This window comes from Peromyscus californicus, unplaced genomic scaffold (genome assembly GCF_007827085.1).
Source record: "Peromyscus californicus insignis strain IS unplaced genomic scaffold, ASM782708v3 Scaffold_5__1_contigs__length_169319896, whole genome shotgun sequence".
NCBI lineage: Eukaryota > Metazoa > Chordata > Mammalia > Rodentia > Cricetidae > Peromyscus > Peromyscus californicus.
Window position 1 is genome coordinate 78,424,014 of NW_026294573.1, and position 23,588 is coordinate 78,447,601.

At 42.4% G+C, this 23,588-nt stretch overlaps 1 protein-coding gene across 9 annotated transcripts in view; it reads left to right on the forward strand.

Moving 5' to 3' along the window:
* LOC128097967 (transducin-like enhancer protein 1) overlaps nucleotides 1-23,588 on the forward strand; it is a 102,340-nt gene that overhangs the window by 67,730 nt on the left and 11,022 nt on the right. For 6 of the 9 annotated variants that reach the window (XM_052718882.1, XM_052718886.1, XM_052718880.1 and 3 more), the window contains 6 exons: nucleotides 885-938; nucleotides 1,488-1,640; nucleotides 3,623-3,767; nucleotides 4,736-4,932; nucleotides 6,160-6,236; nucleotides 23,034-23,283. In XM_052718882.1, the coding sequence (XP_052574842.1) occupies nucleotides 885-938; nucleotides 1,488-1,640; nucleotides 3,623-3,767; nucleotides 4,736-4,932; nucleotides 6,160-6,236; nucleotides 23,034-23,283 (876 nt within the window). The remainder of the gene's footprint in view (nucleotides 1-884; nucleotides 939-1,487; nucleotides 1,641-3,622; nucleotides 3,768-4,735; nucleotides 4,933-6,159; nucleotides 6,237-23,033; nucleotides 23,284-23,588) is intronic. The other 3 variants (XM_052718881.1, XM_052718888.1, XM_052718884.1) reach the window with 1 other exon arrangement.

Sequence of the window (23,588 nt, forward strand, 5' to 3'; positions counted from 1 at the left end):
CACCTGTCTCTTGCCTCCTGGATGATGGGATTACAGGTGGCCTCTAAGCCTGTATGGCATGTCTATGAGTTCTGGGGATCTAATCTCCCATCCTCATGCACAGAAAGTGCTTTAGCCACTGACTTAAATCTCTTCAGCTACTCCACTGCCCACTTTTTTCTTTCTTTCTCCTTTTTTTTTTTTTTTTTTTTTTTTGAGACAGGATAGCTTTTATAGTAGCCAGGATGACTTTGCAGCCAGGTGTAACCTTGACCTAAACCTTCATGACTTGAGTATCGGTGTGTAGCACTACACCTGATATTGTATAGTTCTGGGGATCAGACCCACAGCTTTGTCAGTAGTAGGCACTCAGTGAACTGAGCTTTATCACCAGCCCCCAGAAGTTTGTTCTTTACATGGATTAGAGCTTTTGTTTTCTATTACAGCTAGTGATCTCATGGGAAGATGGTGTAAGTAAATTTATCTCTATAGTCATGAGTTGTCTGAGTCCCATATTATCTAGTTGTGCATCTTCAAAGTAATATGTATCAAAGAAATGGTACATTCTTCCTTACTTTGAAATCCATTGGACTAAGAATCCTAATATGAAGGTATACAAGATTCAAATTCTAAGAAAGATACTACCATTGCAAACATCAAGCCCTTCATGAGCAGGTTTAGATTAGGTAGCTGGCTTTCCCTGCAGCAGCATTCATGCTGAAGCTCTGTGTATCCCAGGTTAGAGGAAGAGGGGGAAAGGTGGTGGTAAATGCCTATAGGCTGGAAGGGAGCCTGCAAGCATGTCCTAAGTGTTTAGCTCTCTGCTACCAAGAACTATTGAAAGAAATTGAACTGGTCAAAACTTACTCTTAGCCTTTACTAAACAAAATTAATTTTTTTTCCAGGACAGTGATGGGGACAAGAGTGATGACAACTTAGTTGTGGATGTGTCTAATGAGGTAACCATGCTTTTCATCAAGGTTTCTCTTGATTAGTATTAAGAAAAATCCATTTGTAAGTGAATGAAGTTGAGTCATAGTGTCTGTGTCTTATACCTTCACATACCAAGAATTTAATGGATGTTTAGGAATGGGGTAGTCATAACCTAACTGAAACTATAATTTCCCTTTTAAAAATTGAGGTTTGGAGACATAGCTCAGTTGAAGACTGTTTGCCTATGATTGGTACAGATAGACCTGGGTTTGATGCCTAGCACCACCAGGAAAAAAAAAATAAGAAGAAGAAGAAGAAAAGAAGACCTGTTTCCTAAGTCATTTTTAATTTCTGTGTTTGATGTCTGACTAGAAGACACACCTGGGTATCGGGAGGGATGTGATTATTTTTCCTGTGGTATGGTCCTGAGTATGTTATAAATACCATCTTGCTCATTTAGTACATGACACTCATCCTCAAATCTGAAAGATTTTCAGTATTATCCTTTAATTGAGAATGTGGAAAAGTATGTCCATTCTGAACTAAAACATGTCAACTTCTTATTGTGTGTTGAGGACCCTTCTTCTCCACATGCAAGTCCCACACACTCACCCCGGGAAAACGGAATTGACAAAAATCGCCTGCTGAAGAAAGATGCTTCAGGCAGCCCAGCATCCACAGCCTCCTCTGGAAGTTCCTCTTCCCTGAAATCCAAAGAAGTGAGCCTGGTAGGTGGAAGCTGATCTTCCCTTGGGAGACACTGCAGTATGTGAACTGGGGATTTTGCTGCTTAAAGGTTATATGTTCAAGTATTGAAAAAGAAGCACTTTCTGTCCTATTCACTGTTCTCAGTTGTCTCTTGGGCCATGATTCGAGTAGTTGTGTAGGCTTCTCTGTGCATCATTTTCTTCCTTAGATATGTTTATGACTCTGCTCTGTGAAACTTGACAGTTGGCAGGAAATAATTGTCTTAAGACAGTAGTTGTGGGTCTTGACCCCTTTGGGGGTTCACATGACCCTTTCACAAGGGTTGCATATCAGATACTGTGCATATCAGATATTTACATTACTATTCATAATAATAGCAAAATTACAGTTAGAAAGTAATTTTATGGTTGAGGGTCACCACTGTAGCTGAAAGTTTTTCTGCAAACTTCAGCTACATACTACAACATGAGGAACTATAGTAAAAAGTTGCAGCATTAGGAAGATTGAGAACTACAGTCTTAAGGTGTCTTGATTTTCTTAAGCTACTGTTTATTGGAAAACTTAGCCATTGTGCCAGGCCATGTCACATCAGGATTGGTAGGTACACTGGAGGCTTGGGATATGTAATAGTAGTGAATGCATCGTAGCCCATTCATGTGGTCCTTTATTCACTGAACAAACTTTGTAAAACTGAGGATGGTGGAATATGTCTGCAGTACTAGTGCTTGAAAGGATACGTCAGAAAGGAAGCTCTTGAGATGGGAGTCAAGTCTGCTACCTTGTGAGACTGCCTTAAAGTTAATCCTTACATGGTGACCTTGGTGTTACCCTTTTACCCAAGAGTAAACCCAAGCCTGAGTGACTTGTTGAGAACAATCTGTTAAATCCTAGGCCAGAGCTGGGGTATTGGGCTCACTTTCTTTTCTACATCCTGGTAGTTCTTGAGCTGTGTTCTAGAGGCACAAGGAGTCTTGAGAGATAAAAGAAGACCCCTTTTTATCCTGTTACTATCCTGTTATAAAGGTCTCTGGCAGGTGATAAATCTCCTGTCTGCTCTGGTCGAGCCTCATTAGCTCAGTAACCACATAGGTGGCTATACCTCTCTCCAAAGAGGAATTCTTTTTAGGTCTTTGTCTAAGCATATGAGACAGGTACTTTGTAGTTGGAAGGTTTCTCCGGTCCGGCCCAGCCCTGCAGTCCTGCAGCCGCTTATAAAGTAATCACTCAGAGGCTTAATATTATTTACAAACTATATGGCCTATGGCAGCTAGCCTCTTGCTAGATATTTCTTATGTCTTAAATTAATCCATTTCTGTTAATCTATGTTTTGCCATGTGTTCTGCGGCTTACTGGTCTGTTGGCATGTTGTTTCTTGGGCTGCAGGCTGGCGTCTCCCCAGACTACTTTTCTCTTTGCTATCTCCTTGGATTTCCTGCCTGCCTCTAAGCTGCCTTGCCATAGGCCGAATCAGCTTATTTATTAACCAATGGGAACAACCTATGTTCACAGTGTACGGAAAGACATCCCCCAGCAGTACTTCTAGAACTTTTATCTTGGAAATGCTGATTTGACTTTGAAATTATTGGCAGTTCCACTGTCTTTCACTGTCAATCTGAATCCCCAAAAGGTGAGGCTGGGAAAAGGGTTCCACTTCAGATATGCCCTTGCGAGTAACTTGGAAAGAATCTCTGTATGATCATCATTCTAACATGGCATGGAGCCAAAGTTCACAAGCTTGATGGAAAATTCTTTTTAAAATAAAATTTGTGGAGGAAGAACTGTGATCATGCTCTGTGTCTCCTGCTCAAGTTTTAATCTGGCAGGAAGCGGAAAGGTCAACATTTCTCTCTCACAAGTTAATGCTGTCAACATTGTGTGGATTTATGAAAATTGGCTGGGGAGTAACTAGAAGGTGCCCAGTGTCCCAGCTGCTGTTGTGATAAATTGTGTAATATGGCTTGGATTAAAAATAATACTCATTTAATTTGTTTAATGATACCAGCATGAAAAAGCCAACACGCCTGTTCTGAAATCCAGCACACCAACGCCTCGGAGTGACATGCCAACCCCGGGCACCAGTGCTACTCCAGGCCTTCGTCCAGGTCTCGGCAAGCCTCCAGCCATGGAGCCCCTTGTCAACCAAGCAGGTCAGCACCCCTTCTCCTGCTATGCTTTGTTTCTTCCATCCCCAGCTTGATGTGTTGTCTGCTAATCCTGTGACAGTTTGCCCCTGAATGTGAAGCACTTAAAGCTGTCCTCCTGTCTCTGAAAAGGCATGGTAACAAACACATTTGTCCTGGCTTTCAGCAGCTGCACCAATTAGCCTCCAACTATTTACATTCAGCTTTTCTTTTATTTCAAAATAGTTCAAATCCTAGGGATTACCGTAAAGTTTCTGGTAATTATTTCAAACATAATCTTACAGACTCTGTCATTGCATGTCTGGTGTTGCCAATATTGACCAAAATGGCTTGCTAATTTTATAGCCAGAATATACATTTTGCTGCCTGTAGTTGCCTGTTGGTTGGTTGGTTGCTACATTTTCAGGAATCAGTGGTCCTTTGCTGGAAGTTGAGAGGGTTTTGCTGAGACTCTAGCCCACAAGGCCACTCATAACTTTGAATTTGATCATCCTCACTGTACAAATTAAAACGTTAACAGCCCAAGTCCAGGGGGAAATAGCACCAGAATGCCCCTGCTAAAGCCCTGCTCTGGTTTGCGTAAATCCAGGATTTGGTTTTCATTTGGAATTGGTACCAGGGAGTGGAAAGTTCGGACTGAAGGAGAAATCTTGGATTTTATCCAGAAAATCTTCTTTTGAGATTAAGTCAGGTAAACATGAAGTATCTGTGCCTTGGCTTGCCCTTTGTGAATTGGGTGCAAAAATGTTGATTAATCCTCCTGGCTTCCTGGTGCGGCTGCTTTGCCAATGAGGAAATATGGGGGTTGTGCTTTCTGTCCTGGAGGAGAATTCAGCTCTGGGAAGGAATGGACCTTATGTATAGATTGGGGCTGATGATCTCCATTCCCCTCACCATCATAACTAATGGCTGGAATCACTGGTCAGGTTTGACCTGATGGTCAGTCTCATCACACATGGCATGTTTCCTTGCAGCAGCTGGCCTGAGGACGCCCTTGGCAGTGCCTGGCCCATACCCTGCCCCCTTTGGCATGGTGCCCCACGCAGGCATGAATGGAGAGCTGACCAGCCCTGGCGCTGCCTATGCAGGTCTACACAGCATGTCTCCACAGATGAGTGCTGCAGCTGCTGCAGCTGCTGCAGCAGTGGTTGCCTATGGTCGCTCCCCAATGGTAGGTCATATGCTTGCGTGTGCCCTGGGGAGTGGGCAGCCCAAAGAATGCAGGACAAGAAGTGTAGGGCTGTGGCAGTGGGCTTCTGGGTATGCAGACCAGGAAGAAAGGCGTTGAGTTGTGTCCTGGGGACTTGGGTCTAGAATGCATGCCCTCACTGCCCTGAGAAGGATACAGCCCACCCCATGCTTGCGAACAAACACTAAAGATGATTCCCACTGTTCAGGCCACGTATTTACCTTCCTGTTGTCAGCCTTCGTCAGTATGCTGGTTCATTAAGCTAGGGCAAGTGCCTTTTGTTTCATTGTGTCTGTGGATGAAAAAGGCAGTGTTTAGAGGTTCCTTGGATGGTTCCAGGATAGATAAGGCTTTCTCTCACCAAAGTAAAAATTTAGTCTGAAAGTATTGAAATAATTTCAGTGCTTTTTTTTTTTTCTTTTTGAGCTCTTTTCCCTTTTCTACATCTTAAGAAAAACATTGGAGAAGCCATGCTTTTTCCTTCCATGCCTGTATGTTCTTTAAAAGTAAATACCCTAGCTTATGTAAAAGAAGTTATTTGTGTATGACATGGACAGATTTTAAAACCATAGAGCCAGTCTTTCCATCATCTTGCCCTACCTTCTGTCATTCAAATGGCCCAGTTTTTTACCTAAAAGCTAAAGAACTGTATTTGGAGGGTCAGATTGTACCAGGAAAGGGAGTAAAATAAATCTCACAGAAAATCTTTCCTGTAAGCCATTTGAAATATATCGTGAACAGTATTTTTTTCCTTAACCTCCTTCATTGGATTGCCCCTTGAATCTAGTGTGATAAGTAGCTAATTGTTTTTATGCACAAAGACAGCATGGGAATCTAAATACTGACCTTGGTGAGTGAGTTGCATGCAGCAGTTTTGGTTACTCCAGCAAAGGAGTAGGGGGTGGGGGAGGTGCTCTTGGAACTTGAGGATAGCAGCCTGTTTGGCTGTGTAAACATTCCATGGTGCTCTGAACTGCCCCCAAGGAAGAAAAGAATGAAATAGCCCATGATATTAGTGCTAGGCTGGTCAGTATCCTCCTGCACTTTCTTGGTAAGGTAGGTCATTGTATATTTTCTTTTGAGAAATACCAGCCATAGTTACAGTGCCCACTTACATTGCTTAGGGGGTAAATGGATTTCTTAAGTGAACTCAATGTCCACAGAGTATCTATCTTACATAAGCTGAGTCTGCCACACTTTTATTTCTAGGTTGGTTTTGATCCTCCTCCCCACATGAGAGTACCTTCCATTCCCCCAAACCTGGCAGGAATACCTGGGGGGAAACCGTAAGTACATTTGTTCCTTGGTTTTAGTTTGTTTCAGAGGTGGTAATATCAGTAGTCTGGAATTCCCAAGGGAAGATAGGCTTGGACGTTTCCAAGGAGACTTCTGAGAAGTATTAACACTTTTCTATAAATAGACGACTTGTAGGTGTCATGCCTCTGGCTTCTCCCTGTGCATGAGCTCCTGAGCTCAGGCATTTAGTTAATTTTTGAAGAGAAACTATAGAAGATGAAGACAGGTAGGAAGAAAGAGCTGGAGGTGATAGGCCCTCCTACCTGATCCTTCTGCAGGAACTTGATGCCTTGATGCGTGGTTGGAAGGCAGTTGCCACATTTTCACTGGTGCTGTACCCAGGCAAACTGTCATTTCTTTACTCAGGACAGTGCGACCTTTTCCTTATTTTGGTAGAAATAAGTTATTAGATTGGTCAGTCCTATGGGGCACCCTTGTCTCAGTATGGATAGGTGCTTTATTTTGTCATACAACACTCCTCAAAAGCAAAGTTTCCGTATGGGGAAAAAGGGGGCTTAAAGGCTACAAAAGCATCCAGAATGTGCAAACACCCCGTTGTTTATTCTGACTCACCAAACCAACAGAAGTCACCCCATAATTTCAAGGAATTACTAATTTTCTCAAGTTTTATACAAAGCAAAATTGATATGTGAAGATCAATCTCTCTCTCTTTCTGTGTGTGTGTGTGTGTGTGTGTGTGTGTGTGTGTGTGTGTGTGTGTGTGTATCTGGGGGCAATATGAAATGCTGACTTTCCAAATGAGAGGTTCTGAGGGGTGTGTCACAGGTCTCCACTTAGCCTTTATCCTACCCCTTGCCCTCAGGGCTTGCCTTTACCTTTAATCTGTGCATCTTGAGCATAATGAGAAGGAGTAGGAACTGTCTGGTAAGAAGAGTTATAGTCTACAATACTAGTATACAAAGCTGGTGTTCCTGGCATGCCTAATGTAGAACATACTTCTTAAAATTGTGTATGCGTGTGTTTACACATGGTTACAGGTGGCCTGTGCACCTAAGCTCGTACACATATGCATGGTTTGAAGCAAAAGATTGTAATGGTCTAATTGGCACTGCTAAGCACTTCCTTGCCTTGTGAGTACCTTGTGTTTCTTTGTGTTCAAAGGTATACTAATGCCAAGCCTAGTGTACATGCTGTAGACCCAGCACTCAGGCGGCAAAGTCTGCAGTGTTGTAACTTTGAGGAAGGCCTCGTCCATCTAACACAGTCCTGTCTCAACTGCAACAGTAACAACAACAAAAAGCTATGAGTCATGATTATGATGTGCATAAAAACAAAGGGTGTAGTAGCAGATTGTTAAGACTTAAGGTGTCCATTGGTATCTGGATCTGAGCTATCACGACTGTCATGTATGGGTTGAGTGGCTTTATGTAAGGAATACAGACAGGATTAGTTAATAGTAAGGAGGCAGTGAACTTGCCCCATTGCTGGGTTCTGGTAAATAGTCTTTTTATTGATGGTCTTAATCCATTAGCTCACATGGGAGAATGTGTTCTCTGTTATTACTTAACCATTCTTGCTCCAGTGCTTTTCAGAATTATGATGACAGCTTTAGCTGAAGAGTGGTGTTTCTGAAACAGGATAAAATTAATTTGGGGAAAAGACACAAAATCTTAAGTACTGTTTGTTACAAGAGTCAGCAGTCACAAAAATGACTGTCAGCTGTGTAAAACTCTTAGTGACTGCTCATTTGTGACAGACAGTAGCAAATGTTTACAGACCACACTGAGCAGAGCTGATCTGAGGCACTTAAAAGAAATAGAGACAAATCAACATGTCTTGGGTAGGGCGAACAAAGTATAAAGGTTACGCAAATAAGTCTGAGAAAGAGCAGCTGAGGGAGTGTTTGTGTAGGCCTGCTAAGGTGGGACCCATGACTTCACAGTGTACCGTGTGTGTGCAGACAAAAGACTCTCCTGAAAGTGGTCTTTCCCTGTGTTACCTGCCTTGAGGGCCTGGTAGTGTGACCATTAAAAGAACAACTACCAACCACAATTCCACTTGTGGTCAGTTATATAGAGCCAGAGCAGTAGATGACAGGCAAACATATATACATGTGAACAAAATTGAGATGAAAAAATCTCCTTAGGTTCATAGGATCTTTTGCAACATCCAGCCTTTTACCCACTGCTTTAGTCTTTTCTTATAGGGTACAGTTTGAGGTCCCTACATCTGCTCAAGTTTCCAGGCACTATCACTTCCTTACTATGCACCTCAAACAGTTTTCATTGGGACCTGCTGCCTGACTAGTAGGGACCTGGATGGGAGCTCACAGCCCAGGAAGTGTGTGATGGGGAGGAGACATTTGTCCTCTACCCTTTTAGAATCTCCCCATGGTCTTAGGGTAGTGGTTCTCAACCTTCCTAACACTGTGACCCTTTAATACAGATCCTCATGTTGTGGTGAACCCCAGCCATAAAATTTTCATTGTTACTTCGTAACTGTAATTTTGCTACTGTTAAGAATTGTAATGTAAATATCTGTGTTTTCCAATAGTCTTAGGTGACTCCTGAGAAAGGGTCATTTGGCCCCCCCTCAAAGGGGTAGTAACCCACATATTGAGAACCACTGTCTTAGGGACTAAACTGACAGAATACCACATAAATTGTGTTAAGTTCTTATATATTCTTGAGATTCCTCAAAAGAAAATAAAGTTTCAAAGAAGTATCAAGGCAGAGAACTCATTGCCTTATACAGAAAAGAATGATAATTAGGGAAAGAGTTTAGATTCAAGGCAGGCACTTGTAGTGGCTGTGAGGTATTGGGAAATGAATGGAAGAGAAGGGTTATTTTGAACCATTTCAGCATTGAATCCGAGACTTCGGTGATAAGCTGCAAAGTGGGAAGTTTTAGGACTTGATTTTATGGGAGATGGGACAGAGAGTCCCTCAAGCTAATATGCCAAAGAAGCATTATTTAGGTGGTGCCCTGGTTTTCTTTCCTTTGCTCTGGTAAACACTACAACCAAAAGCAGCTTGGGGAGGAAAGAGAAAAGGGTTTATTCGACTTACACTTCCAAGTATCACTGAGGAGAATCAAGGCAGGAACTGAAGGAGAAGTCATAGAGGGATGCTGCTTACTTGCTTGCTCCTCAGATGCATGGTCAGCCGTCTTTCTTACACCTCCCAGGACCACCTACCAAGGATGATGTGAATTGGGCAATGCTTACTTTGGGCAATGGTGGGATGCTTACCCAGACCATAGCTCTGTGGAAGTATTTTCACCCATCAAATACCACCTCAGGTGCCATGCTCATGGAACCTTTACAGATGTGTTTTCATAGACATTCCTGTTCTGGTAGCCTTTTCGTAGATCTGTGACACACACCTTGACCTTGGATCATACTCATGTGTGCAAGTCCTGTTTCAATTGTTCTCCTCCTATTAGAATTAAAGTTACCAAAATTTCCTTGTCCCTTGAGCAGAGATATGTAGTAAACATATTTATTGCGTTTTAGTAAGCCTAGGTGAGCCTAAGATGGTCATGTAAACTCCCTTGACCCATCCTTTTTGAAGGGAGATGACTGATTTTTGCATTTCACTATTAGAGTTGGTTTGTAAGAGGAAATCCTAACTTTATTTCTAAACCCTTAAGACAAAGACAAGATGTAATTGGTAAGTCAGTTTAATGTGAATATATTCCTAGTTTTAGGAAATCTAAGAGGGTCCTTGACAGAGAAATTTAAAAGTGCATTTTTTTGTTTGTTTTTTTTTTTTTTTTGGTTTTTTCCTGTAGCACGGTTCTCCCTATAAGTAAACCCATGCTCCTCACTCCCATGACAGCATCTTTGGGGTAGCCGTAACTCAAAGTAATGATAGCTTGGCTTTAGATTGTGGGGTAGTTAAGTTCTTTGACCATTTGTTTGAAGGCCAGGCTCCTAATTCTGAAGTCTTCTGCCCACTTGTTTAGAACTTAAATTGGGCTTTTAAAGTTCTTTTTGGGTATAGAGCCTAAAGGGAAAAGAAAATCCTGCCATTGGAGAGAAATTACCTCTTAGAAAGAAACCGTGTTTTACAGTAGCTTCTAGCCAAGAGGGGGTTCAGTGCCAGCAGCTTCCATTCTGTCTCCCTCTGCCGTCTTCGATGACTAGCCTGGATTCCATAGCTAGTTTGTTTAGTGGATGTGAAAACCTAGTTCTCTTCAAACTTAGTGTGATTGTGTTTGGGTTCTTCAGAAAAACAGGACTAATACCTGATAGGGAGGAAGGAAACTTATTAGGAAATATTGGCCCCCATGATTATGAAAACTGAGAGATCCTGTGGCCTGTCATCAGTAAGCTGGAACCCTGAGAAAGCTGACTGTGCAATTCTGAATCTGGGGGGGAGGGGGGGGAATGGGAGGGATGGGGAGAGTGTAGCGGTTTTAGTCCAAGCCTAATGGCCTGAGAACCAAGGGTACTGGTGTCACAGGAGCAGGTGACATGACAGCCTAATCAGAGAGTGAATTAACCCTTTCTCAACTTTTTGTCCTATTTTGGCCCCTCAGTGGTCTGGATAATGCCCACCCAGTGTTGCCTGCTTGCATTGGTGAGGGAACATCATTTTATTCTGTCTACCAATGAGATACAAATCTCAGAAACACCTGTCAGACCCACCTAGAATATTTAGTCAACTGGGCATTTCCTACCCTGGGCAGGTTGATACATAAAATTAACCATCACAGTGATATTTGGCTTTTCAAGTCTGTTGCCTGCTAAAAACAGTGTCTATTCAGTGTTTTGCTTTTGCTGTGTGGGTTTTAGTTTACTGTATTTTCAACTCCTGTGTCTTCTGGTTTCTTCAGTTGTCTTGAAGCAGAGCTTCTCTTTGATGTGTAGTTACAGTTGTCCCTCCCTCTTTACCTCATCAGAAATGACTTAGAGTTTATAAGATAGAAATAGAGCTTGTGTATTTCTTGTTGACATTTGTCTCTAGTGGGTGGTTCTTTCTTAGGATTTTTAAATTAAGTTTAAAGTATCCATGCTTCCTCCAGAAACCTTAGGGCATTGTTTGTCTTGTGTGGCAGCCTTGCTCTGTTGTCCTGCCCTAGCATATTTAAAAGTCTGGAAATGTTTAGTAAGGTGGCACTTGGACTTCTCATGTTCACTTTACCTGGACAGCCTCCTTTTTTATCAATATCTATTCTGCTAATAAAGCTTTTGTATGTTCTTTTCAGAAATGTTATAGCCACCTTTTGTTTTGTTTTGAGACAGGGTCTCTCCATGTAGCACTGGCTGTTGTAGAACTTGCTATGTAGACCCAGCTGGCCTCAAAGTCATGGAGATCTGTTCAACCTTGCCTCCTGAGTTCTGGGATTAAAGGTGTGTGCTACCACACCTGGCTTATATTTGCCATTTTTAGAATGAGACAATTAGACATATATTCAACTAAATAAACAATCTATCCCATCCTAATACCTTGAGGCTTAAATTTTACTTAATACATTTTTCCATTGATATAGGAATGTCATATTCCAAATAAGGCAGGGATTGTACCTTGATGTATATATTTCCGCTCTGGAAGATGTCAGAATGCCAAACTGAAAAAACATCTCCAGAAGTAAAGGATTTTATTGATTTTAAAAGTTAGGTGTGTATAAACCCTATTGTGGTGTGACTGTAAGCTAGCCTCCATAGACTCATGGCTTGAGTGAGCACTTGTTCCCCAGATGGTGGTGCTATTTGAGGAGGTTGTAGTGGGAAATGGGCCCTAGTTAGCAGAAGTGGGTTTGGGGGGAGGCTTGAAAGCTATGTTAACCTTGGGTTTCAGCCTAAATAACATTTTGCTTTCTGATTGGCCAGCATGTGAACAGTCCTCATTGCATGTCTGTCCCCATGAGCCAGGCAGCTCCACCCACTTAGCCTTTTCTGTCATGATGTATTATACCCCCCAAGACTGTGAACAGCAAAATCTCTCCTTGTAAGTTGTGTTTGCTGGTATTTTGCCATGATGACAAAAAAGGGATCTACTGCTGATCACATTGGCAGGAGATTGTCCTGTAAGCAGATACATTATACACTTAACAGACTTACTTTATACCCTTAAATTCTTAGATCAGCAAGACTGTAATTTTTTTATGCTGCTGTCTTGCTACCTCCACCTCAAGCCTCAGTACCTCTGTTATTTCAGGCCACAAGTATTCTCCCAGAATCATAAATTACGTAATTCTTATGTGTCTTAGGAGCCAGTTGCTTCAGCCCTCAGTCTTCAGGACCTAGCTTTCTCTGTTTGAACTCTAGTGGCCCCAGGGATCCATGTTTAGTGTAGTGGCTCCATCCTGCTGAGTCTCACAGTCTCCTGAAAGGTGCTTCTTGACTATTAAAGTTAAATTAAGGACTGCATTTGTACTGGGCCTATCTGGATTAGACACTTGGCTCTGCCTAGAAGCTAGGTAATTTCTCTTGTTCCACTTTCTTCTGTCTCTAGATTCTAAGGGACATTGAAATAACACACATACCAAAGATTTGATGTTGTGCTACTGGCATTCTTTTTGATGTGCCTTCACATAACCCGCACTTCAACAGTATTACTTATAAGCTAAGTTTTTTCAGGCTGTGATGTAAAAATAGAGGAATTAGGCTGGCTACAGGGCTCGGTGCAGGCTAAGGCACTTGTACCAAGCCTGAAAAACTGAGTTCAATCACCAGAATCTACCTGATGTCAAGGAGGGAATTGATTCACAATTTGTATTCTGAACTCCACATGTACACTATGGTATGCATGGACCATACACCAAATAAATAAATATAATTAAAAAACATCAAGGAGATGAGGCTCAGATAAGTTCAGTAAGTCCCCACCCACATCTTAACAGATAAGTTCAGTAAGTCCCCACGTCTTAACAGCGAAGGCCGTGAAAGCACAACCTGCTTCCCTCCTCTTGTACTTCACTCCATCAGTTGTGCTAGTCAAGGCCCAGCTTAGACTTAGCTTCTTCCTGTGCATTGCTGTTGCTCTTGATTGCGTTGGGAGAGAGGGGCCAGCATTCACTTGATTTCACCCTGTTCTTAGCTGTGTCAGGATCTTTGTGGTCCAAGTCAACCCTCCAGGGACTGCTTATCCCTTACAAAGTTGTCACCTTCTCCTTGCCACTTTTGGTATATCTGCTTAACAATAGTTGGTAAAAGTCAATTGCATAACCCAGGTGGAGAGAGGATAACTGCTTGCTTCTTTATTTAAGCCTTCTTTGTTGATTTCCTGGCCTTTCATGACTCAATGTATGAGTGATCAGACAACAGTAGATGACTTATTCTCACTCAGTGGTTGAGCATTAGCTCTCCTTTGGGCTGGTGAAGACTTTCCACTTGTCCTTAACTGTTGAACAGTAAGGGCAAAAATATCTCACGTAATAAATGTAGCAAAGATGTAGAGGAAGAGCCACCTGTAGGGAAGGGTAGATGGGGCCTGGGTAAAACCATACCTGGGAGAGAGGAGGTGCTCTTCTAGGCAGAAGGGAAGATTTCCAGTTAACATGGAACAGCTTCAAAATGTGATGACATGTAAAGTTTTGGGGACTGGCTTGCTGTCTGAAGCGACTGGGAGCTTAGTGTCATATGAAGCAAGGCTAGTTGGCTTTAAAATCTTGAAGGACCTCAGAAGCTGTAAAGGGTTGGAGAGCTAGTTGAGGTTTTTGAACTGATCAGGCTTTGGTACTTTCAGCAAGGACTTTCACATCAGCCGTGCCATATCCTTTGGGCAGTAGAGACTTGGCCTTCATCTCCCAGGGTCTCTGCTTCATTACTGTTCACTGGATTCTGCCAGTGCAGTTCACTCTATTTCCAGGTCACTGACAAGTCTGTAAACACCCGTTTTCCTTTGGTTGCCGAACACAGCATAGCTTTGTTAACAGGAGCCAGCCTGCTTGCTCAGAATGAATTCTTGCTATTCAGCTCTCCGTTCCTAGGAGGAACTCAGGAGAGGACCCTCTTCTTTTTTAGCACTTCACCTCTACCATGTGCCCAATAAATGAAAAGCCCTTCGATCTCAACAGGTGCTGATTTCATTTCCTTTTAAAGTGGTAAGTCCAGTGGGCTTTCTTTTCACTTCTCTAGTTCCCCCTCCTGATTTCAGAATCAGAAGTGAATTGATCAGTAGGAGTTTGGCCAGCAGGCTATGGGAACAGAGGCCTCTTGATGGGGATGGGCTTAGTATAGTACAATAGTCCCAAGTTCTTTCAGTTTCTGACTCACGATTTGCTACTGGTGTTCTTCTCTAGGAACATTTGTTCAAATCTTTTTCTAGAGACATGTCACTGTGTTTGCTCTTGGGACCTACTTCCCTCCTCCATCATCTCTTGCTTGCCTGATTGCTCCCAACTGCCTTTTCCTCCTTTCCTGGATTCTCTAATGCTTGTACTTGCCCACTGGTTGGATATTCAGCCGAGGCTCATTGGCTGCTATATCTATGGTGGTTTAACTACACTGCTGTTTCCTGGAGACCCACTGTAGTTCCCCAGTGCTGTCCTATTTCTCACAACCAATTCTTTAGAATCACACTATGCTTTCATTGTATTGCTGTTGTTTTTGTCCTGTGGATCAGGAAACAGATAGATCATAGGGTGCAGACTAGCTAGTGAGTAAGACCATATATACTTGGTACAGCTAGCAAGCTAGTGCCTGCTGCGGGCCTCAGGAATATATCATAAGAACTCAGCTGGTTATGGCCAAGTCACTACCTGGAGGGATCAAGGAATTCCTCCAGAGGAAGCCAAATTCCAAGGAGCTTTTAGTGTTACTTGACTTGTTATATATCAGCTGTCTTCTGTTATGAAAATCATGTGTGCCTTCATAGTTTTCCCAATTGATTTTTCCCTGAGAAGAGCCAACAGTGTGGACTGATCACTCTCTGGACTTACACATCCAAGGTATTTGGAGAACAGCCTCAGGGAAGGCTTCCTCTGGAATCAGATATCACCCTTAGCCACTCTCAAGGACTACCAGTAATAACAGTCCACATGCAAGTCTCCTGATTTAAAGTAAATTCCACAAGGAGACACCGCCTAGGTCAGGTGGATGTTAAGCAATAGCTTTACACAATTTAGCTTGGACCCCCCTTTCTTACAGCCTTACTAACTTTATAGACCTCTAACTCCTTACCTAACCACTTCTAGAAATGTTTAGATAACCTTCTGCGCTAACAGCTATGCTCAGCCTGAACCCCAGTTCAAGCCTCCCTGTAATTATCATCGTTGGTAGCATCTGGCCAGGTCTATCCCCAGATGGAGGAAAGTACCTTATCAGAGATATCTCTGTACTCTCTAAGAACAGACTTAAGCATCCAGGCAACCTGTTTGAGAGGGCCTTGCAGATTAAGCTTAACTTCTTCCTTTCCCAAGTCTTACCTCTAGTTCTAGATCTCCCTTTAACTATCATCAGAGGCATCTAGCTGGACACAGGTTGCCTAGCAACTGAGCACACTTTTCCCCACCCTGCAGAAAAATGGCAGATAGTTTGGACAGATATGAGCCACAGGAAAAAAAAAGGCAGTTTTATTTTCTCCCATTGACCTAGCAACTTATAGATTCTTAACATTTTCTACCAATCACATTTAAGACTCTTGTTGAGCACATAAGATCTTTCTTCTTAGATATTACCCAAATTTAGCCTTTAGTTAATTCATTCCTCATTGGTCACTTCCCTTTGGGGTTACAAATGATAATTAATGGTTATTGCCCCTCTATATGATTCTTTTTTTTTTTTTTTGGTTTTTCGAGACAGGGTTTCTCTGTGTAGCTTTGCGCCTTTCCTGGAACTCACTTGGTAGCCCAGGCTGGCCTCGAACTCACAGAGATCCGCCTGGCTCTGCCTCCCGAGTGCTGGGATTAAAGGCGTGCGCCACCACCGCCTGGCCTTCTATATGATTCTTATCACCCTTCCATTTGATCCTGGAAACTTGGCTTTATTCCGCCAAGGGATTATTGCTTGTAAGTGTATATATACCGGGACTCCCAGGGCACAGAGGGACAGAGAAGAGAAAAGAGAATGGAAGAACTAGATGGGTAAGAACTTGAGAGGTCAGAGAGATGGAGAACGGGGAGGGATAAGGATTTTGACCAGAGAGTACGTGTGGACGAGATGGAAGATGAGGAAGAGTCAGATGGGGAAGTACTAGCTGGGTAAGAACAAGCTGAAAAGGACCTAGATGAGGCAGAATTAAGACGAGAGAATTAAGACGAGAGAATTAAGATAGAACTTAGAGGGAGCAGTAGATAAATATAGAGAGAAATCAGGCAAGAAAGGAGCTAGGCACGAGAACAGAACTGAAGCTGTATGAATAGGATGTTATCCCAGAGGAAGTAAAGCAAGTGGACTATAGAGCTCGGTGTGCTGAGATTCTGTTTCCCAAAAATAGTCCTTGCCGTTAGTAGTTCTCTCTCCTGAGCCCCTGGGATGTATAATATTAAGGCTGGTCCCTCTAATATTATACAAGAAGTGCCTCATGTCAGGTCCATTTAACATAACAGTCTGGGATCTCAACCTGGTCATGGACTTAATGTAGTGAGTGAGTTGGCTAGGAGACCTTCCCTCTACTTTTTCTTGAATAAATAAAGGAATCGATTTTAAAGGTGTATTATAGGTCCAGAGCAGTGCATATCGTGTATACACCTCGATTACTTTTCACTGGTGATACCTACCCCTTAGAACAGCTCAGATTGAGGAGCAATGCAAATCCTTCTCTCCAGAAGCCCTGTTTGTCACTTCAGCCATGAGGGTAACCAATTCCATAACCTGTGAATTTTGCCTATCTCTAAACTTGTATAAACATTATCAAGCCGTCCTTTTGTCTGACTTCATCTGGAATTGAGGTCTAAAAAATATTCATAGATAGAATAATTCTCACTTATCTACAGTTTCAGGTCAAGTGCAGTCTGAAATAAATAGCTTTTATTTATGTATTGGGGGTAGGGGTGAGAGAAAGAATGTGCGTGTGTGTGTTTTGATATATGACAATTATAAGTTAGATTCTGGCATTCTGAGTAGTAGATTTGCTTCATTTCACATGGGAAATCAGTTGTTCTCTTGTCCATTGGTTCTGCTCTGTATACACTGAATGTATACACAGGGGGTCACAGTCTCACTGTACTGTTCCACTTAGCCTCAAATTCAGGGTTTCCTTAGCTCTGCCCCTGAGTGGTGCCATCCCAGTCAAAGTCATCTGTTGTGATCTGTGCATTGTGGTGTTTGTGTTCGTAATAATAATGGGCTCAAAGTGTAAGGGTGGTGATGTTCATGATTTGGTTAGAATGTGTGATACTTGTTCTGTTTCATTATTACTGTCTTGGACTCAAAGTGTAAGGGTGGTGATGCTCATGATTTGGTTAGAATGTGTGATACTTTTTCTGTTTCATTATTACTGTCTTGGACTCAAAAGTGTAAAGGTAGTGATGCTCATGATTTGGTTAGAATGTGTGATACTTGTTCTGTTTCATTATTACTGTCTTGGACTCAAAAGTGTAAAGGTAGTGATGCTCATGATTTGGTTAGAATGTGTGATACTTGTTCTGTTTCATTATTACTGTCTTACTCTTAATGATTTATAAGTTAAAATTCACCATAGATTGTGTGTTGGGAAACTATAGTGTGATGGTTTTTTGTTGTTGCTGTTTTTAAATCATCCTTCTGGGGCCCAGAAATGTATTCCCTAGAGATAAATAAGGACAGTTTTGTTCATTGTTTGCAAATTCTCTACCCTGATTGGTGTCATTATTTCTAATTCCTCATCCATAGCGAAGATAAGTCTCCTCTGGGGTCTCTAACAGTGTCAGAACATGAGTTGTTGAAAGTCCCTGTCATTTTTGTGGGTGAATAACTAATTCCAGCCATTTCTGTTCTCCTCTTGCTCTTCTCCGTGTGGATCCCTGGAGGAGAGCTCACTGCCTGTGTGTCTTGGTTTGTTCATTTGTTGAGGCTCTGCAGCTCATTGAGCTGTCCTGCTTCCTCTCAGGACCCAGGACTGATACATTAGCATCCATCTGGGCTTCCCATGGGGCAGATGGGTGTGCACAGTGCTCATTGCACTGAGAATCCATTTTAAATTGCCTCAGTATGAGCTTACTGGCTCCTGTGTTGTCAGAAAAACACACCTGGGAAATGGGTCTCTCAAAGACTAGCAGACATCTTTCCCATCTGTACTTGGTACAGATACTTTATTAATCTGAAATATTTAACTCTGTAATCAGCAGGATTCTAATTGCAGATAAAGTAGACTCCCACTGAAAATCTAGGATTTCTGGAAGGACACCTGATGCAAATTTTTTTTTTCTTACCTGTAAGCTCCCATTTTGATTGATGGCTGAGAATTCAGCCTCTGCCTATGCCCTGCCCTTGCTCTTGTAGCCAGAAATTTGATGGGTAGGTTCTCTCTTCACCTAAACCACCATTTTTAAAAAATAGTGCAATCTAGCTGTGTTATTTTATGGGAACATTTCTTCCACATTACTTGAATACTCATTTGTCACTTTAGGACCCTGGTCATGGTACCTGGTGTTTGGGGTCACTGTGTTAATAAGGCAACTCTATTTAGTAGATCTAGATACACTTTGAATCACCTGGGAAGAGAGTCTTAATAAGGAATTACCTAGATATGATTGTCCTGTAGGCACGTCTGTGGGGGATTATCATGATTATTAATTGATATATGAAGCCCATTTTGAGCAGCACCATTCCCTAGGCAGGAGGTCTTCAGTAGTATTTAGAGACAAAAACTAGATGAAAGTGAGCAAATGAGGTTGGATCCATGTGTTTATTCTCTCTGCTCTTGACTGGACATGATGCTTTAAGTTCCTTCCTTGAGTTTCCCATAGTAGTGGGCTGTAACATGGAATTGCAAGCCAAGTGCACCTTTCTTCCCCTGAGTGACTTGGTAACAGGGTATTTTATCACAGCAACAGAAATGAAATAAGACGGTTACATAACTTGCTACTAGATTTTTCCCTACCAGTTATTTGAAGTCCAGAATTCTTCTAGGACAGGAATAACAGACTCAAACCTCTGTGCTTTGGCAGTTTTGTCTCCAAGGGCAACATAGTACTAGTTGATTGAAGCTGCAGATATTCCATAATAAGTAATATGGGTCTCTATTCAAATAACTGTAATATGCATATGTGGTTTTGTATTGTTAAGAATACAGTTGAGGCAGGTCCAGTCCCCTCCTCCCTGCACCAAAGTTGAGCAGAGTGTCTCAGCATAGGCCCTAGGTTCCAAAAAGCCAGCTCATGCACCAGGGACAGGTCCCGGTCCCACTGCCTGGGGACTTCCTAAACAGTTCAAGCTCATCAACTGTCTCACTTATCCAGAGGGCCTGGTCCAGTTCCATGGGGGCTCCTCAGCTATTGGAGGTGGGAATGGGGAGTGGGTTGGGGAGGGGGAAGGCTGGGGGGTGGGAGGAGGGAGGACAGGGGAATCTATGGCTGATATGTAAAATTAAATTAATTATAAAATAAAAATATTTATAAAAATTTTAAAAATTCTCAAAGAAAAAAAATACAGTGGGTCTTATTGGATTTAAAAAAAAAACACTGATTTGGAGGATTGAAGAAGTAAACATTGAGGCGGTAGTGCAGGCATGTGTATGTATGTGTGTGTGTGATACTGCATGGCTCCCATTCTGTGGCTCAGTTATTCAAACTGAGTTGTACTATCTGATTGCCAGGCCTGGTGGCACACACCTGCTACCCTAGCTAATTGGGAAGGTGACAGGAAGATGACAAATTCAAGGCCATCCTAGGTGACTTAGTAGGACTCTGCTGTGGATGATTGATTGACAAATAAAATGTTATTTGGCCAGTAGCCAGGCAGGAAGTATAGGCAGGACAAACAGGGAGGAGAATTCTGGGAAGTGGAAGGCTGAGGCAGAGAGATACCACCAGCCGCCATGATGAGAAGCAGTGTGTTAAGATGCAGGTAAGCCATGATCCACGTGGCAACTTATAGATTAATAGAAATGGGTTAATTTAAGATATAAGAACAGCTAGCAAGAAGCCTGAGCCATTAGGCCATACAGTTTGTAAATAATATAGGTCTCTGTGTGTTTGCTTGGGTCTGAGGGCCGCGGGAGCCAGGCAGGAACAGGATAACTTCAGCTACAGGACTCTGTCTCAAAAAACATTTTTAAAAGGAGCTAGAGATACAGTTCAGCAGTAGAGAGCTTGCCCATCATGTGTAAGGCTTTAGATTTCAATCCTCTGTAATGCAAGGGGAGAAAAAAAAAAGCCGAAACACCAGAGTAACCACCGTTCTTTCTCGGTCACGGTGGGAGTCATTATAAAACAGCATTGTTAACAAACTTGGGACAAACAACCACTTTCCTTTGGCCGCTGGAGCCAGTTTTCTAGGAGATAATGGACATGTAAGATCTTCCCTTTAGCTGCAGGAACGAAACTTTTAGAGACTTTATTTATTTGATATTTTGCTTCTGTGGAGGAAAATAGTAACCTATTTTTTATTTCCAGGCTAATAAATATGCATTTTAAGTGCAGTCTCATAGAGACATGATGTTGAGTATCAGTTTTCAGTTTTGTTCCAAGTTATTTTGCACAAATTGAGTTATTAGCAGAATAAAAGTTCAAGAGCTATGTTAGTATTCATGGTGTTTACATGTGTCAAAATGTCAAGGACAAGTTCCAGAAAGGACTCATTCTTACCCAAAAAGGTTACAGAAATGGACAAATCCTGCAGGCTTTGTTTATGCTGGTTGACTTAAACTCCTAGATCTAGTGATGGCTGAGATAAGAGGAAACAGTGCTTTTCAGCCTGGGATGGGAGTGGAAACACTGTATCTTCCATTTTCTAAAGTGTCTTTGCTGTGTGGTTTTTTTGTGGGGGGGGAGGTGGGGTTTCGAGACAAGGTTTTCCTGTGTTGTTTTGGTGCCTATCCTGGATCTCACGAACTCACAGAGATCCTCCTGGCTCTGCCTCCCAAGTGCTGGGATCAAAGGCATGTGCCACCACCCGCCCAGCTTTGCTGTGTGTTTTATGATGCCCATTGTGTGCTAGCTCTTGGGAGTAAGTAATAATTTAATACATTGGAAGAAAAAAAATGTTGAATTTTGTTGCCAGAGATGAAAGTTCTTCACTAGGATCTGGCTCATCTGTGTGTATCTGGGAAGAGAACAGCAGACAGATAGCATGCAAGTTTCATTTCTCACGAAAGTCAGCAACCCAGGACAGGTACCAGCCCATCAGCATCTTCTACCTCCCTCCACAGTTACTTCCCATCTTCGAAGTTGCCCTTTAGTCTGAAGGACTTCCTGAGTCCCGTCAGCTTGCTTAGTTAGGCATTGGGAAGGACAAGCATCTCTTGTGTTGCTTGACAGAACCTGGGGCCTTCATATCACAGCTAGGGCTCAACCCTGTGCCATCCCCAGTTCCTTTGCTTCACTTTTGAAAATGTTATAAACTTTAATTTTTAGATATAAGTTTTAGGTTCACAGAAAAGTTTGAAGAAAGTTCTCAGATATTTGCCTGCTGTGGATATCGCTCTGTATAAATAAAATGCTGATTTGCAAGCAGCTAGGCAGGAAGTATAGGCGGGACAAGTAGAGAAGAGAATTCTGGGAAGTGGAGGGTTAAGGCAGAGAGACACTGCCAGCCGCCACCATGAGAAACAACATGTTAAGATACCGGTGAGCCACGAGCCACGTGGCAACTTATAGACTAATAGATATGGGTTAATTTAAGATGTAAGAACGAGATAGCTAGAAGCCTGAGCTATTAGGCCAAACAGTTTAAATAATATAAGCGTCTCTGTGTGTTTATTTTATAAGTGGGCTGTGGGACTGCAGGGGCTTGGCAGACCCGGAGAGAAGCTCTCTAGCTACATTTGCCTCTCCTACTTTTCTTTCAAGTGAAGAACTAAGTTGCAAATGCTCTCAGCAAGTTCTGCCTGCCTCTCATTGTACAGCATGTGGTACTATGGCTAATATGAAGTTTGGAAGATGCTCCTTTAGCTGGGTGTTTTGCCTCCAGATAAAACTGGGGTTGGTGGTTCTCAAGTAAATATAAGAAAATACTGGGTAGGAAATGTCTGTCATCTGATATAAGAATCTCTTTTATTTTTTCTTGGTTGTACAAAAGGGGTTTGAGTCAAAAGCTTAAAGTAATATGTTGTAAAAAGCTGTTTTTTAATTTTTTAATTATTTTATGTATATGTGTTACTGTACCGTGTGTGTGTGTGTGTGTGTGTGTGTGTGTGTGTGTGTGTGTGTGTGTGTGTATGTATGTGTGTGTGTGTGTGGTGTTCAGGGATGCAAAAAGAGGGTGTTAGATCCCCTAGAACTAGAGTTACTGATGTTTATAAGCCACATGTAAGCTGGGAATAGAACCCATGTCCTCTGCAAGAGCAGCCTATGCTCTTAACCACTGAGCATCCTTCCAATCCCAAAAGCTGTATTCTTTTCCTCGCTTTAATATTGAGGGACATTATTTACTGTGTGATTAGAGTTCTTAAAGGCTTTATCTTAAGTGTTTTAAATTATACTAAGAAATCATGTATAAGGTATGTGGAAGGCTATATCAGTTTAGACACACATTTTTATAGTGAGATTTGAGAGAATGCTTTGTAAAATGTATAAGAACAATTTTATATATTAAAATATTTAAAACAGTTTATATGGTTTAGAGCATTATAAAAATAATAGCTTGAATGTAGACTTTTAAGTGTTTTGCATTAGGAAATACTTCGACTTACTTTCATTTCAGAAGGAAAAGCCTTGGCAAGGAAGCCCCCACCTTTCCCCATCTCCAGGCTATGGCTCCCTTTGTGATAAGTGTGTTTTTATTTTCTTTCATGTAGAGCGTACTCTTTCCACGTTACTGCCGATGGCCAGATGCAGCCTGTCCCCTTTCCCCCTGATGCCCTCATTGGACCCGGGATCCCCCGACATGCTCGGCAGATCAACACCCTCAACCATGGGGAGGTGGTGTGCGCGGTGACCATCAGCAACCCCACAAGGCACGTGTACACGGGTGGCAAGGGCTGCGTTAAGGTCTGGGACATCAGCCACCCTGGCAACAAGAGCCCCGTCTCTCAGCTGGACTGCCTGGTGAGCGAGCATGAGGGGCCTGAGCTTCACTTCTGTCAGGAGGGACTGGAATCCCCTCTGTTTTCTGTGTTAGCTGCTCAAGCCCCTCCCCCTCCCCCAAATTGGGCAGGGTTCAGTTACTGCTACTATGAGGGTTAAATCCTAGTGTGGATGGGTTTATTTTTGGAGATGTTTTCCAGTGGTTTGGCGCTCACCCTGTAGACATGTTTCCTAAGACAGTGTCCCACGGAGTAGAAGAAAAGCAGATAATATGGACTCTGATCCCTGCAATCTACTCACCTTTAAATTTTCCTGTAAACTCCAGA